This window comes from Benincasa hispida, chromosome 1 (genome assembly GCF_027475165.1).
Source record: "Benincasa hispida cultivar pf3 chromosome 1, pf3_genome.v1.1, whole genome shotgun sequence".
Lineage (NCBI taxonomy): Eukaryota > Viridiplantae > Streptophyta > Magnoliopsida > Cucurbitales > Cucurbitaceae > Benincasa > Benincasa hispida.
Genome location: NC_143478.1, coordinates 14895643 through 14913491, shown reverse-complemented (window position 1 = coordinate 14913491; position 17849 = coordinate 14895643). Strand labels below are relative to the sequence as shown.

The 17849-nt window shown below is 36.9% G+C and overlaps 1 protein-coding gene across 2 annotated transcripts; it reads left to right on the top strand.

Moving 5' to 3' along the window:
* Positions 1 to 939: 939 nt before the first annotated feature.
* LOC120067694 (uncharacterized) lies at positions 940 to 5232 on the top strand. Of its 2 annotated transcripts, none has more exons than XM_039019233.2 (7): positions 940 to 1533; positions 1932 to 1996; positions 2540 to 2571; positions 2699 to 3399; positions 4077 to 4166; positions 4264 to 4325; positions 4808 to 5232. In XM_039019233.2, the coding sequence occupies exons 1-7, from the start codon at positions 1291 to 1293 to the stop codon at positions 4911 to 4913; spliced, it is 1299 nt and encodes a 432-aa protein (XP_038875161.1). In that variant the 5' UTR covers positions 940 to 1290; the 3' UTR covers positions 4914 to 5232. The 2 variants fall into 2 exon arrangements, with proteins under 2 accessions (XP_038875161.1, XP_038875166.1); XM_039019238.2 differs by having other exon boundaries at positions 980 to 1533; positions 1935 to 1996.
* The last annotated feature ends 12617 nt before the right edge of the window (positions 5233 to 17849 follow it).

Sequence of the window (17849 nt, the reverse complement as noted above, 5' to 3'; positions counted from 1 at the left end):
TAAAATGTTATCTGGTTGGTTAAGAAAAGCTTGGATTTATTTTCTAATTTCGTTGTAAAAAAATAAAAATAGTTGTTCAAACGTTTTCGAACTATAAAAGTTCAAATATTCTTTTAGAATGATAGTGCTAAAATAATTCACGTTAATCACTTAAACACATTTATAAGTTTTATAATGAATCTAAAGAATTTAATAAAAACCGTTTACTATTTTAAAGATCGAATAAAACAGCTAAAATTTTATGAATAAATAAAATTGTACCAAGAAAGAAAAAATCGATAATTTTGGACCTTTTCGATACAATTTCGCTAAAAATTAACCAAAATCTATGTAATTTTTTTTTTCAAATACTAAGCAATCTTTCTAAATCTTATACTAATTCTTGCATCTTTTCAAATTTTCTCTGTACTTCATATAAAATCTTGCCTAATCTTACTAATGTTACTCTAGTTATGTTTATACGAATTTTCAAATTGATTTACATATTATCTAAATGTTTTTTTTTTTTGAAATTTTGGAAAGATTAAGAGATACTTTGGAAAAATTACGTGAATCTTGTTGGAACCAAATGTTGATGGTTAAATCCACTGTCTGACTTCGATGCTAAATCGACAAAGTCGGTTGCTCCCAAAGGTTAATACAACTATTGATGAAAAATTGCTTAGAAAATAGTAGATATATAGAGGAAAACATGAGAAAAAAGAAAAGACGAAATATTCTCCGTCTTTTTTTAAAAAAATTAAAAATATTTTTAAAGGAAAAATAATTGAAGAATAAAAATCGTTTTTAGAATTAATCGAAAAATGAAATAAATAGTTACAAAACTGTTAAAAACTTTTTTTTTTTCTTTTGCTATAGGTAAAAAATTCAAAGTCATTTTCAACCAATTTTGATTCTCATCTTAATTGAGATTCATCGAAAAAGTCTAAAAGAATAGATGGTTTAAACAATGTGAAGTTTTTATATAAATTTTGGTGATGGATCTCGAGCGATGAAGGTCGAGAAAACTATTTCGAGGGGTTTTGGAAAGGTAGAAAAAATTTAAACAAAAAATTTATTGCAATTTCCCCTACTTTAGCTCGTCCCGTCCCACTCCCTTGTGCAGCCATAGCATCTCCACAATCCGTCTCCTTTAAAACCTAAGGCGGCACGACATCTCTCACCATCTCCCTCTCTGCGGCAAGTTACGCCTTTTATGACTGTCGAGTCTTCTTCTACTCATCACCGACTGCCCTCCACCACTTTCTTCAGCTTGTCTTCAAAGTCCACGCATTTGTAGTGATCGGAAGAATGTTTGAAAATAATTTCCCAGCATCTGAAGAAAAAGGATGTTTTAAACCTCGCCAAGTTCTTCTCTCCCACCACACTATGAAGCAAAGAAACAACGACACCCAAACTCCCAATTCTTCCGATGAAGCCGCATCCTTACACCCCCAGCAGAGGACTCTTCTTCTTCACGCTGTAGCCTTCTTTTTAGATCGCAATGGCTTCTCCAAAACCCTAAAAAAGTTTCGTTCTGAAGCCCAGCTTCAGGTGGACCTACTTTAATCTTTTCTCTTCCAATACGTAAATGTTCTGTTCCTAAATAAGACTTTTTCGTTGTAATTTTCTTTTATTGTGCTTTGCAGTTCAGTCTATCGCTAGATGAATCACTTAAGCGTTCCAAATTTTTGTGTTTTATTCCAACTTTACTTGCCAACGACATTCTAGTTTAATCCTACTTTCTATATTTTTATAGAACAAGTTTACTAGTAGTTATTTATGATAGCATCCCCTCTTTTATCTTAAGTACTGCAAAATTTTGTACTCCCAGACATTCTATTTGTTGCAATCAATTAAATGGTGATATGTGGTGGTCTTTAGATCTTAAGTAATTTTGGCTGCGAGTTTTTATATTGAAACAATTTATGTTTCTGTTGCTATTGGTGCAGAAGGGTTCTTCAAAGGATTTATTGCTCAATCTAGAAGAAATGTGCTACAAGCATTTAAAGAAATGGTAGGACAACGACGACCAGATATTCTTTCGATTATTGTCTGTTGAGCTTAAAAAAATATCGCCAAGTTTGTGTGTGCGGGTGCAGAATAGTCTGTTTATTGTTGTCTTGAGATCGAAGTATAATGATGTTTAAAGAAATCAAATTTAAAAATTGCAAATAGTTTGTATTGTTTGATCGCCTTCATATATTCAATTTCTTTGTAATATTGAGTTTCCTCTGTGTTTTTTAGCAATCCAGTCTTGAATGGGTACAGATTGCTAAAGCATGCTTTTATATGTTAATGCATGTGTGACTTATTCTCAATGTAATTGATGGTTCTGCCGAGCATTAAAATCAACGTTCTCATTGTGTGTTTCATCATAGATGTTCCTAAATCATTGTATTTATGTTGGAAGTGATAATATTAGTGACCTCGGCAATTATCCAGACTTTGGCATTTCATCATCGTGCTGTTTCTTTTCTTTTCTATTGATTTCGTTTGCCCCAATCTTAGTAGATCTAGAAATAAATTCATCTATCTAACTTAAAATTCTAATATGCAGTAGTCAAGCCATCACAACCCAAAATAAACCAGGTATCCTCATATTGTCTCCATTTATAAAGTTATTAGTTATGCTATTTTTTTTCAAATTTTTTTAATACTAACATGAAATGATTGATTTTAATTGCACATTCTCCCTTGTGTTGGATTTGATCTGTAGATGAAGAAACGGAGAAAGAGGTTGCTGATGATAGGGTTCCTGAAGCGCAAGAGGAACCTACAAAAAAGTCCAAGGATAAAAAGAAAATAAAAAAGAATGCAGTTCCTGAAACGCATGCTGATGCTTCTGAAAAAGAGAAATCAGAACCTGTGGAGAGTTTGAAAAACTCCAATGGCACTACTGTGCACGAGGAGGCAGGAAAGGAATCTAAGGGTAAAAAGAAAAAGAAGAACAAGGAGAAGTTAGAGACTGTTGCTACAATTTCCGATGATGTAGCTGTAGCTATTGGATTGAAGGGTGATGTCGCCACTCTTGAAGAAAAGGTTGTCAAATCAAAAACTAAGAAGAAAAAGGATGGTCGACATTTAAGTGATGAAAATGCAAACCAGCTAAATGATGGTACCAATATGTTATACGAAGAGGAAGAGAACGACAATTCTAAGAAAAGGAAAAGGTTGGCTTCTGAAGATAACGACATTCATACTGTTGATGAGAAAGAAACTGAAGATGTCAAACGTAGAAAATTAGAAGGTTCAAAAGGATGCAACGATGGTGTGCAGTCTACAAAGGTCGATGTAGATGCTGGAAATAGGAGCACTATCAATGAGCTTTCTCAGCAGACAAATGGGTATGTTGAGAAAACGGCAGAGAAAACTTCCACAAAAAAAGCTTTGAAGAAACACTCAAATGGTTCAACTGAGGTATGTTAATTCAGTCTGTTTAAATATTTTGATGATATAACTATTTTGAGACAATTTAATATGCTAAATGCTAGAGGAAAGTAAAATGTTGTCTTCAATCCTTTCAATATTAAACTAGACTTCTGTCAATTTAATGGGTTTATGAGGCTTGTTTGAAATGACTTTTTAAGTAAAAGCATTTTCATTGCACTTAGAAACACATTTTTAAGCACTCAACAAGTTATTCTAAATAGCCCTAGATCTGCATTAATAATGGAATGGACCCTATAAAGGCATGAAAAAACATAATTAACTTGTCAAAATAAACATAATTATCTTGTCAACTCCACGAGCATGCCAAATATCCCACAACTAGCAGCTCTTCTACTCTTATTTTTTTATTTTTTATTTTTATTATTATTTGGTTTCTTTAATTTCATATCTAAAGCATCTTGTGATAGTAGCAGGTGAATGAAAAACAGAAATGTTAATTTGAAAAAAAACAAAAACAAAAATGATAGTTGATATGAAGATGTATTTAAAAACAAGTGAAGTCTTCTAATTATAATTGTATCCAATGGCCAGTGAACATAAGGGTAGTGGGATCAGTGTTTTAAATTTTAATCTTTCCCTTAACTCAGATGTTCATTCTACACTTGATACAAAATCGACTGTACTGATATATTGTATAATTGCAGCCAAAGACCATCAATGCATTTCAAAGGGTAAAAGTAGATGCCGTGACATTTGCTGATGAAAAACTTGCAGATAATTCTTACTGGGCGAAGGTGTGATTTACTGCTTATTATTTAACTTTTTGGCGCTGCTTTTTTTCACTAGGATCTTTTGTTTCTTATTTGTAATCTATCATATCATACTGAGCAGGGTGGAGCCGACACTGGATATGGTGCAAAAGCTCAAGAAGTTCTTGGGCAGGTTAAAGGAAGGTAATATATATTTTTTCTTTCATTTCTTCTTAACTTTTATCATATAGTACCCATTTGGTAAACATTTGGTTTTTATTATTATTATTATTTTTATTTTTTATTTTTTGTTTTTGAAAATTAAGACCATAGGCATTACTTCCACTTCTAAATTTCTCAAGTTGTTATCTACATTTTACTAATAGTTTAAAAAATCAAGCTAAAATTTGAAGAATAAAAAAAGTAGCTTTAAAATTGTTTTTTTGTTTCTGGAATTTGACTAAGAAATCAACCATTGTACTTAAGAAAGATGCAAATCAATGTAAGAAACGGAGAGAAAATAGACTTAATTTTCAAAAATAAAAAATAAAAAATGAAATAGTTATCAAATTGGATCGTAGCTGTTAGTTCTAGTTTCGTTTCTACTGTTGAGTTGTGTTGAGGGAACTTTGATATATATTCTGGTTTAGAAAAAAGCTCCTGATTCAAGTTTATTTATGTATTAGGGACTTTCGGCATGAAAAGACGAAGAAGAAGCGTGGGTCATACCGAGGCGGAGTGATTGATCTGCAATCTCACTCAGTAAAGTTCAATTATTCTGATGATGATTAAACCACAAGAATGGATTCACGATTCTGGTTCTTAACTGCTTTTGATGAAATCATGAATGTAGTTTCCATTTTATGAGGGAAAAAAAAAGGTTATATGTTCCATGGAAACTCGAAAGAACTGGTGTTCTATATTTATCATCATTTTTTGAGGGAGCCCATCCAGAAAATGGGCTATGCCTCATCGATTTTGAACTTATTATTGTGCCAGGTTGTAGTTCTCCAAATGCTTTATTTACTGTATACTATATGTATGTTTATTGTTGTAACTGGTAGAGCAACTGTGGATTGATTTTTGAATGAAACATAAACATATTTTCCCATGTTTGTTTGTGCAATGGATATAATGGATTGTTAATAACTATTTGTATAGATGTCGTTAAACACTTGATCGACTTTCGACTAGCTGTTTTTAAGTTAACTGTGTTCTTACATTCTCTCTATGCTCTAGAATTTGAAAATAATGGTGCACAAGAGTCATCATTTTTTTTTTTTAAAATGAAACCTTTTAAATGAGGTAGACTAAATTATCCTAAAAACAAATCAAAACAATTAGGTAAGGATAACTTTTGAAAATTAAGTTTATTAATATTTTCACTGAATGTTTATCAAAAGACTACAGAACTCAAAAATCAATTTGAATATAAAATATATTATCAACAAACCTTAAGCAAGTAAGTATGCCAACTAAAATTCACTCAAAATAGGAGTAAATAATCTGATTCCTGAAAAACAAAATGCTTATTATTATTTTTGTTTTAAAGTGTATTTGGTTTAACTTTTCAAAAAGGTTTAGTTTTGAAAAGAAATTATTTAAAAAATTAAAGTATTTAACAATCATTTAAAGTATCTTTTGAAACACTTTTAAACCGTTTTTATGAAATGAGATTTTTTTTTTTTCGAATAATGACTGTTTTTTAAATTCTTTCATTTATGACCAAAAGATGATGTGTCAAAATATGACGTGTAGGACCATCTCCCTATGTAAATTTCTAATTCTGCCTCTTAAATCCCACTTTCCCAACAATTACCGATGACGTATATCTCCACAGTGATTTTGTTGGGATTTATCATTTAATTTTTAATTAGTATTGATGATTTAAAGAATTAAATATACAGAAGTGGATTGCAATAACACATTTCAATTGTTTGAAGATCATATTTCAATTCCTCATTCTTCTCTCCCACATATTCCACTTTCACTATTCCTCGCCACAAATGAAAGTTCGTTTTCTTATCCTCTTTATCTCCTATTTTTGTGTGGATTATTCTTAAGGGATGTAACTTATTTTCAACAGTATAAGTGAAAATGGAAGGTACTTCGCTTCACTCCACAATCTATGAAGTCGACATGTAACATACTAGTGGTGGATCCAACGTATTCAACATGGTACATCTCCCCTTGTGGATTGAATTTTTCTTTTGTATTTTGGTTGCGTTACTGATTTCTAGTGAATATTGGTAATTTGAGGTTACTTGAAAAAGTTATTGATAGAAAAGATCTAAAGTCTCGAGTTTTAAAGTTTTCCAAAGTTGTTTACCCCCAATCTCCTATTTTTCTGAGTACATTGTATTTCTATGACTTAACAAAGATTTTAGTAGTTAAGTTCAAGGTATTTGTGTGATTTCTTTTTTTAGTACATCATATTTGCATGACTCAAATAAATAGTTCAAGGTATTTGCATAGCTTAAAAATTGCAACATTATTTTTTAGTATAAGGTACTTGTTTTTTAGGTTGGTAGGGAATTAATCATCACTTAAAGCTTGTTGCTTCTCGTCCTTATAACATGAATTTTCTTTGAAGGTTGTCCCAAATCTTCCATGTATTTTTTTTCCCTAAAAAACATTATTTTTTTAGTTTGTTAAACTATTTTTCCTATATTTTTTTTGTTTGTTCAGATTTTATTTTTAGTTTATTAGGTTTGTTTCTAAATTACACCATAATTATAGGGATATGACTACAGGGGTATATTCGTCCATTTGTAGTTTTAAAAAATAGTAGATTTAGTCATTTGGCCATTTTTTAAACTAAAATATTTTTGGTCATTCTTTAAAAATAACATTCTATTTTGACCATTTATTCAGTATACCCATTAATTAATCCTTGAACACTATTATTCCAAGCTTGTGGCGGAACTTCGCACATGATGGTTAGATGATTTTTGAATCTAGTTTCTAAGCTTATGGCAGAACCTCACATGGGATGGTTAGAGGATCTCTGGATATAGCTTTTGAGCCTATGGATGTGGAGGTAACCTCGCATAGGATGGTCAGAGGGTCTTCAGATCCAACTTTTGAGTCCATGATGAGATGATATGTTATATGTCTACGTGCACGTATGACCTTATGACTGGTGAGACATATTGGTACAAATTGAGTAGGATTTCTAAGCAACCCAGTGAGGGGTTACGAGAGAATATGCTTATGAACGTTGATTATGCCACACATGGAATCATATACATTTAAAAGGTTTATTTTGTTCAGAAATGCTAGTGAATGTTTTTATATTTTGCCTAAGGTTTGTGAATGAGGCAAATGAGTTTGATGTGTTTCAAAGAATTTGTAAATTACCTTTGGTTTATCAAATGCTTGATGTCTTTCATTGATGTTTTAGACAGAGAAAACCTATGTTTATATAAACTCAGTACTTACCACTCACTGGGCTTCACAACTCATTCTTCCTCCCCCTCCCCCTCAACCAAAAGGTAGGGAAGGAGTTAGGAATACCACTTGAAGTTAAAGTCTGAAATTGTTTTTAGTTTATCATATAGTTCAAGTTTCGGTAGTTTCTTGTATGTATATATTGAAGGACTGTGAGGTCCATAGCGGAAGTGGGATCGGTCCCAATTTTCAAATCTCACATAGAAACAACAATTATGCACTTTACCGGGAATTACATCATGTTTTTAGAGATTAAATAGAGAGATTAAGGGAAATTAGGGTTTGGAATTACTTACCTTTGAAGAACCAATTCTTCACGAATTTCCTCCTAATTGGTCACAAACTCTTTGTACAGAAACAAACCTTAACGTGGTCACCACCATAAATGAGCTTCCAGTATTCTCCTTAGGGGTGAGAATTATAGAGAGAGTTGTCGGCTTCTCTTGATTTTGGGAGAGAGAGAGAAGAATTTTTAGAAGAGAGAATTTTTTCTTTTTGGGAGAAAAGTGTTGGGAAAATTCTTGTAGACCTTCTGTGAAAAAGCTTCTATGAAGTAGACCAAGAAGCAATTGTAAAACTTCCCTTTCCACACGACTGATCATGAGAGAAAATGAGGGGAGGGACTCCCTCATAAATTAATTTAAAAAATTAGTTTAATCATAAAAATTTAATATATATATGCATGTATGTATTTATGTATGTATGTATGATAACCAACTTATCATATATTATATATCAAAGTATATGTTTCATCGAATATAATACATTAACCTATAACTTTTGTATTGTATCAAATACAATATAATCTATAGTTTGAATTCTCTCAATCATTTATAGTTTTTCATATAAATCACATTTATACTAATTTATATGAATCTAATCCATACAACTAATATTTGAATCATATCCAAATATTTAATTCCTCTCAAAATAAACTTTATATTGTAATGTATCAAATACATTATATTAATTATATCACATATGATAGGATATACATGCATGCAACGGAAGCAAACAGAATCAATGAGCACTCTAATTACATTTAATTTGAGTTTTAAAGCATGCTTTTGCAGAAAATCACAAGTGGGTTTCAGGTTCAACATACCTTTGATGAATTCTCCTTAATCGAAGCTGCACTTCATGTTAATTCAGCTCCAAATCATTAGTGAACCACCAATAGATCTTCTCTACTATTCTCAGCCTTGAATTTGAGTGGTGGAACTCGAATTTGAGTGAATTTGTGAAGTTATTTTTTTGGGTTTGAGAGGGAGAAGAAGATGAATGCATAAACTCATTTCTCAGCTAAAAAAATTCTTTATCTTCTTTTTCAATTCTGAGTGTTTTATCACTCTTCACCACGCAGGCACTCATTAGCAACAACATTGCCAGGAATAGCTTGAGGATGGAAGTAGAATTGTGTGTGATTGCATGAAGAACACTTCATGCTTGGGTGTTTTGTGGGAAAAACCCACTTATTTTTTATTTTAAAAAAAAATTCAAATTTTCAATTAATTCTAAATTAATCAATTCCAATTTGATTTAATTTCATAAATTCAATATTCAATTTCTCAAATTGAATATAAAAGTGGAATTTAATTTGATTTTTTTAATTAATCAAACAATTTAATATCAAATATTAAATTAATCACATACTAAATTCAAAATATGAATCTTATTCTTGTAATTGATATTTAAATCAATATTTAAATATTATAAACTCTCCAATTTCATTTAACTTCAATAAATTAAACGTTAATTATATCATATAATTATACAAACCCTAATTTGAATTTGAATATTATTCAAACTCAAACCCTCATTTCAATTTGAACATTTTCAAATTGAAATTTAATTTGAACATTTTCAAATTGAAATTTAATTTGAACAATTCAAATTGATATCATTCCAAATTCATTCAATTTAATAATTCAAGGTGTTCATATTTTACGTTCTGGTAGAGGGACCTTATGGACCTACAGATCATGAGCTATAACGTATAAGATTAATTGGCTAAAACTATTTAGACCAAATTAATCAGTGTTCATTAACTATCAAGTCACACTACTATAGTTCGATAGTTGCACTCTCCTTACTGTAGATATATTTGTGTCCACATGATTTGACCATAATCAGTAAGTCGACCCTTCACAGGTTGTTCGTAATAATGGCTGGGTTAATATGTTGTTTTACCCCCATATTACGTCTTGTTCCTTAAGTTTCTACTGATCCTCTAATGAACAATTGATTTTTGATCCAATCACTAAACCGGATCCCTCTCGGGCCAATGAGATGGTGAGGCCCTCTGTTCAATACTTGGATTCAGTACTTAAGAGAATAACCTTTCTCCTATCCATCAATCGGGTAGGAGTGAATTTCGTCTTGTACCCTATGTCCCTAGCTATCTACCCGGTCTTACCTTTGAAATGGGAGGCTTATTGAGCCGATGCTGTTGAGCCAACCTTCACCTATACAAATATAAGGATAATCGCGAATAGACATGAATTCATAGTTAGCTCAGGATTAAGATTGAGTTACCTAGGTCATCTAAGCGAAATAGTCAGCCTTAAACAGTAAACAATATTACAAAGTAAGAGTGATTTATTTCTTGGTCCGATCTTATGCAAACTCATTGCATAGGACGCCCTCACTCCTCATGTCAATACATGAACGAATCAGGATCACTTCGTTTGTAGCACCTTTACAACAACTTGTAACCACTATAGAATAGGATGCATCCAACAGTGTTACCAGAATAAGACACCCAACCTAATTCGTATACTATAGACCGTTTTGGCTATTTACTTGAACTTGATCCATCTTTATGTCTCTACATAAAGTTCAAGTATTCATGTAATAACTATGGATCTTAGTTTATTGGATTTTAGACTTTACGGATGCAATTTAAAGATTCAATAATAACTTTATTGAATAACATCTTTATTGATAATAGAATATGTTTAACTTTACAAACTTCGAGTTTTAGGACATACAACCCAACAATACTCCCACTTGGACTAAAACTTCAGTAGATCAATATATACAAATATATACAATGTTGAGTTCCCACTTGTCCTAGCGATAAGTATCTCGTAGACCTAGTCCTACTAGGTGACCCTCAAACACTTTAGCCGAGAGGACCTTTGTAAATGGATCAGCTAGGTTGTCTTGTAAGGCTATTTACGTAACGATCATGTCTCCTCTGTGAACAATCTCCCTGATGAGACGGTACTTCCGGTCGATGTGCTCTTCATTTATGGCTTCGAGGTTCCTTTGAATTTGCCACCGCTCCAATATCATCACAATATAGGGTGACTGGCAGGTGCATATTTAGAACCCTTCCAAATCAGATAGGAACTTCCTTAGCCATATTGCTTCTTTTTTTGCTTCACTTGCAGTTACATACTCAGCTTCCATTGTGGAGTCAGCAATACAACTTTGCTTGATACTTCTCTACAGCACAGTTCATCCTGTTCAGAGTGAATACTGGCCCTGAAGTTGATTTCCTCGAATCTATATCGGTCTATAAGTCAGAATCAATGTATCCTGTGAGGATCAGATCCTTAGCACCATACACAAGCATGCAATTTCTCGTTCTCCAAAGATATTTAAGAATGTTCTTAACGGCAGTCCAATGATCATATCTAGGATTGGATCGATTAAACTTGCAAACCTTTTACTCTTAACCTTATTCAATAAACCCTTCTGGTTGAGACATGTAGATACTCTCTTCAAAATAGCCATTCAACAAGGCTGTCTTGACATCCATTTGTCATATTTCATAATCATAAAATGCAGTTGTGGACAAGAGTATTCTAATCGACTTAATCATGACAATAGGAGAGAAGATTTCTTCATAGTCTACCCCTCCTCTTTGGGTAAACCCTTTTGCCACAAGTTTTGTTTTGTAGGTCCGTACCTTACCAGTTTGGTCTTGTTTTCTCTTGTAGATCCATTTGAAATCGATGGGTTTTACCCCTTCAGGTTGATCTACAAGATCTTAGACAGAATTGAAGTACACAGACTCCATTTAAAGATCCATGGCTTTAATCTATTGGTTTTTGTCCACATCATTCATTGCTTGTTTGAAAGTCAATAGATCCCCTAAGCCATCATTTGGTATGATGACTTGAGTTTCAGTTAAACCCATGTACTGGTCAGGTTGTTGCACAACCCTCCCACTACGACGAGGTATTCTCAACTCTTGAGAAGGATGTGAAGTACTAGTTTCATCAATAACTCTTGTTGATAGACATACTCTGTCAATAACTCTTGTGGATGTATTTGTCGTTTCTCCGGACATTTCTTTTATTACTAGCTTACTGCAAGGTTAATGATTCTTTATGTGGTCCTCCTCTAGGACAGTTGCATTTGTTGATATGAATACCTTGTCTTCCTGAGGATTATAAAAGAAACCACCCTTTGTTTCTTTAGAGTAGCCTACAAATAAGCATACTTTTGAATGACATTCTAACTTCTTAGGATTTTGCACTAACACGTGTGCTGGGTGTCACGATCATGCTTGTCCAGGGCTTGTTGCCCATGGCCGCATGCCCGATCCAACCCCCTTTTAGCATACTTTCATATCATGTATTGTATTAGCTTAGTTAGCTTGCTTTCTTTACATTTTCATTGTAAGTGATCACTCGCCCTTTTGCATATGCAAAGGTGCCAGTTGGCTTTTTATTCAGAATGCACTATATGAGGATAAGACTAATCATCACTTCCCCATACCCGGAGTAGTACTCTATAAAGCTGTTGTTGTTGCTTATTGCTTTCTAACCTACTACAATCTTTCTTTCTTTATTCACATTCACAAAAACTGCTTACGAAAACCTTTTCTCCAAACCCGTTTTCTAAAACCATTTTCCCTAAAATGGGGGTGGAGGTTGTGAGAGGCACTCGGTGAGCCACCGACAGTTTGTATTTGAGTTGGCTGACTTGTTCGTGAGCGAGAACAAGTGCCACACAATCACTAAGAGAAGCTCCTGAAAGAGCGATTGTGACAGTTGGTATCAGAGCCAAGTCGGCTCATAGGGGGAAAGATCAGTGATCATGTCGGTGACGAAGAACCTGAACAAGTCCCATGTGGATAGACTGGTAGAGATGGAAGAGCAAATACTCTACTTGAAGGAGGTCCCGGATAGTATTTGTTTCCTAGAGACTCGGCTACAAGAAGTTGCTAAGAAAGCCGATGGAATTGATGCGGTAGTGAGCCGTCTAGATAGATTACCCGTCAGAGAACTGATGATGAGGGTAGAGACCCTTGAGACCAAAACAACACGATCCGGTAGTTTTGAACATGGCGATAGCTCATCGGGCTCTGTTGCCCACATAGAGGAGCGCGTCGAATAGTTGGACGACTCCTAAAAAGCAATAATTCAGATGGTAACCGATTTTTCTGAAGACTTTCGGTCGGCCCTTGACGTCGTCAGAGCCGAGATAGCGGATGTGAGCGCAAGGGTGAATCTCACCATTCGAGCGGTAGGGAACCAAGCCCCGTCAGGGGAGCAATGACAGTAAGCAGAATAAAAATCCCAGAACCGAAACCCTTCTGTAGGGTGTGGGAAGCAAAAGCCCTGGAAAACTTTATCTTCGACCTTGAGCAATACTTCAAGGCGACGAACACGGTGACTGAAGAGTCGAAAGTCACGCTAGCAACGATGCATCTGGCTGAAGATGCAAAACTATGGTGGAGATCGCGATTTACAGACATACAGGAAGGACGATGCATAATTGATACTTGGAACAAATTGAAACAAGAACTTCGCTCGCAGTTCTACCTTGAAAATGTCGAGATCTTGGCTCGACGAAAACTCCGAGAGCTGAAGCAAACCGGTAATATCAGGGACTATGTAAAACAGTTTGCAGGACTCATGTTGGACATACGAGATATGTCCGAGAAAGACAAGGTCTTTTGCTTTGTCGAAGGGCTGAAACCGTAAGCGAAATCAAAACTATATGAGCAGAGAGTACAGGATCTCCCCTCTGCCTATGTGATAGCTGAACGACTATATGACCTTAGCACTGACTCGCAAGATGTGAGGAAGCAGTCAACTCCCTCAAATGGGGGAAATAGAAATAGTCGTTCCAGTCCTCCTAGACTTGGGGGAGGAGACAAGAACACAGGGGGGGACTGTAAACCATCCCAACCGAGATTAGGAAACAACTAGCGGGGGCCACCGTAACAACATAACAATTACAATCTCCCCCTGTCTTGTTTCATATGTAGAGGGCCACACAGGGCAGGCGAACGTCCAAATCGGATCGCGTTCAATTCTTTTCAAGCAACATTAGCCTCTAACTCAGAAGACAAGGTTGAACTGGGGGAGATACTAATCGAGCCAGCTGCAGAAATTGAGAATCCCAGGATGGGGGCATTGAAATGCTTATTCGCGCTTCAGAAGAAAATGGGAAAGGCGACGGAGCCACTAGAGAGAGAACTCATGTATGTGGACGCTTGGGTCAACCAAAGATCGGCCAAGAGCACTATGGTCAACTCTGGGGCCACTCATAACTTCATGACTGAAACGGAAGCCCGCCGCCTGAACTTGACATAGGAAAGAGATGCAGGAAAGACGAAAGCTATGAATTCTGCAGCCCTACCGATTACGGGGATAGCGAAGAGAACTTCGGTGAAATTAGGAGACTGGAAGGGCCTCGTTGACTTCGTGATTGTCAAGATAGATGATTTCGACGTGGTATTGAGGATGGAGTTTCTACTTGAACATAAAGTTATACCAATGTCCCTCGCCAAATGTCTAGTCATTACTGGATCTATACCCACCGTAGTGCAAGCCAGTATCAAGCAGCCAAATGGGGTGAGAATGATCTCAGCCCTTCAATTGAAGAGAGGCTTGGCCCATGAAGAACCCACGTTCATGGCCATCCTGATAGAATCAGTTGAAACCACAGAGGAGGAGATCCCCTGAGATGTTCTATTTTTCTTAGAAGATTATCGAGATGTCATGCCTAAAAGCTTGCCCAAGTCCTTACACTCAAGAAGGGGGATTGACCATGAGATCGAGTTGTTACCAGGGGCAAAACCGTCCGCCAAGAATACATATCGGATGGCCCCGCCAGAATTGACCGAACTCCAAAAACAGTTAGAAGAATTATTAGATGCGGGATTTATCAGACCGGCAAAGGCCTCTTACGGAGCCCCAGTATTGTTTCAGAAGAAGAAATATGGGAGCCTCCGGTTATGCATCGACTATCGAGCCTTGAACAATCTCACAATCCGCAACAAATATCCCCTTCCTATCATTACTGACTTATTTGATCGGCTTCACGGCGCTAAGTATTTCTCGAAGCTGGACCTGCGGTCAGGATATTATCAGGTCCGAATTACTGAAGGAGACGAACCTAAGACGACCTGTGTCACGAGATATGGAGCCTTCGAATTCCTCGTGATGCCCTTTGGCCTTACCAATGTCCCAGCAACTTTCTGTACCTTAATGAACTAAGTGTTTCATGAATACCTCGACAAATTCGTCGTAGTGTATCTCGATGACATGTGGTTTATAGTGCCTCGCAGGAGGACATCGACATCACCTCCAACTAGTCTTCGAAAAAATGAGGAAAAATCAGTTGTATGTAAAGAGAGAGAAGTGTTCCTTTGCCCAAGAGCGTATAAATTTCCTCGGCCACGTGATTGAGTGTGGTCGGATTGGTATGGAAGAGGGCAAGGTGGTCGCAATCAGAGACTGAGGATACCATCATTCGTGACCGAACTACGATTCTTCCTCGGACTAGCCAACTACTGTAGGCGATTCGTAGAAGGATTCTCAAGAAGAACAAAGCCATTAACCGAACTGCTGAAGAAAGATAGCCAATGGAGCTGGACTCCTGAAATGTCAAGCCGCCTTTGAGGGCTTGAAGAAAGTGATGATTGAGGGGCTGGTCCTCGGAATTGCCGATGTGACCAAGCCATTTGAAGTCAAGACTGATGCTTTTGACTTCATGTTGGGCGGTGTCCTCCTCCAAGACGGACACCCTATCGCGTATGAGAGTAAGAAACTAAATGATGCCGAACGGAGGTATACTGCCTCTGAGAAAGAGATGTTAGCAGTGGTTCACTGCTTGAGGGCCTGGAGACAGTATCTCTTAGGGGCCAAGTTTGTGGTCAAGACCGACAACAACTCCATTTTCCACTTCTTCAACCAACCGAAGTTGTCGTCAAAATAGGCACAGTGGCAGGAGTGTCGAGCAGAGTTTGACTTCTAATTTAAACATAGACCAGGGAGAAGTAACCAAGCGGCCGATGCTCTTAGCCGAAAGAGCGAACATGTAGCCCTGTGCATGTTTGCCCGCCTATAAACATGTACGTTGAGTGCAACAGTACGAGAAGCTGTCAAAACTCACTTGACAAATGACACAGCGGCGCAGGCAATCATACAGTTGGCCAAAGAACGGAAGACACGCCAATTTTGGGTGGAAGACAATCTATTATACACCAAGGGTAATCGCCTCTACATCCCCAGATCCAGGGAGTTATGAAGATTGTTGATGAAGGAGTGTCACGACACACCGTGGGCAGGACATAATGGTTGGCAGAGGACTTATGCCCTCCTAAAACAAGGCTACTTCTTGCCAAGCCTTTGAGACGATGTCATGCAATTTACCAAGACTTGCCTTGTCTGCCAACAAGACAAGGTCGAAAGGGCGAAATTAGTGGGTCTGCTGGAACCCCTACCTGCCCTCTAGACCATGGGAGAGCGTGTCTCTCGACTTCATCACCCATTTTTCCAAGGTGGGAGAGTTTGAATCGATCCTTGTTATCATCGATCGGTTCTCAAAATATGCCACTTTCATCCCAACGCTGAAGATGTGCACAGCCATGACGACTGCCCAGTTATTCTTCAAACACATCGTGAAATTATGGGGTGTCCCCACGAGCATTGTTAGCGATCGGGACAGAAGATTCACTGGGACATTTTGGAAAGAATTGTTCAAAATATTGGGGTCAACACTGAATATCTCCTCTAGCTATCATCCCCAAACTGACGACCGGATGGAACGCTTCAACAGTATGCTCGAGGAATATCTGTGTCACTTTATCGATGCTAGGCAGAAAAACTGGGTCCAGTGTTAGATGTGGCTCAGTTCAGCTTCAATAGCCAGCAGAGTTTCACGATCGAAAAAACGCCCTTCGAAGGGGTGTGCGGTAGACATCCACTCATGCCACACTTGGTGGACCACCCTTAGGCAGGCAAAAGTCCTCAGGCACATAACTTCACTAAGGAGTGGAGCAAAACCTCTGAGATAGCTCGCTCCTACCTGGAAAGAGCGTCAAGAAGGATGAAGAAGTGGGCTGATAAGAAGCGGAGGGCCCTCGAGTTTCAAGCTGGGGACAAGGTCTTGATCAAGCTACGACCAGAACAGTTTCGTTTCCGAGGCCAGAGAGACCAACGGCTAGTAAGGAAATATGAAGGTTCAGTGGAGGTAATTGAGAAGGTCGGGAGAACCTCATACAAGGTTCATTTACCCTCATGGATGAAGATTCATCCTGTCATCCATGTGAGTATCCTAAAGCCCTATAATCCTGATCCCGAGGATGAATAACGAAATATGCTAAGGTGCCCACCGGTCACGATGAAGAATTCCACTGAGAAAGAATTTGCACAAATCCTGAATAAATGTACGTGTCGTATTGGAAGACCTAGATGAGAACTGATAGTGTTCTTAGTGAAATAGAAGGACCTCCCTGACGAAGAGATCAGTTGGGAGCGGGCCGAAGATCTGAAGAATTCAGCTCCAGCCATCGCAGAGTTTGAACAAGGTCGGTTGATGGGGACGTCAACCAATTAAGTGGGGGAGAATGTCACGGTCATACTTGTCCAGGGCCTGTTGCCCATGGCTGCATGCCCGATCCAACCCTCTTCTAGCATACTTTCATATCATATATTGTATTAGCTTAGTTAGCTTGCTTTCTTTACATTTTCATTGTAAATGACCACTCGCCCTTTTGCATATGCAAGGGTGTTAGTTAGCTTTTTGTTCAGAATGCACTATATGGGGATAAGACTAATCATCACTTCCTCATATCCGGAGTAGTACTCTATAAAGCTGTTATTGTTGCTTATTGCTTTCTAGCCTACTACAATCTTTCTTTTTTTATTCACACTCACAAAAACTGCTTACGAAACCTTTTCTCCAAACCCGTTTTCTAAAATCATTTTTCCTAAAAAGGGGGTGGAGGTTGCGAGAGGCACTCGGTGTGCCACCGACAGTCCGTATTCGAGTTGATTGACTTGTTCTTGAGTGGGAACAAGTGCCGCA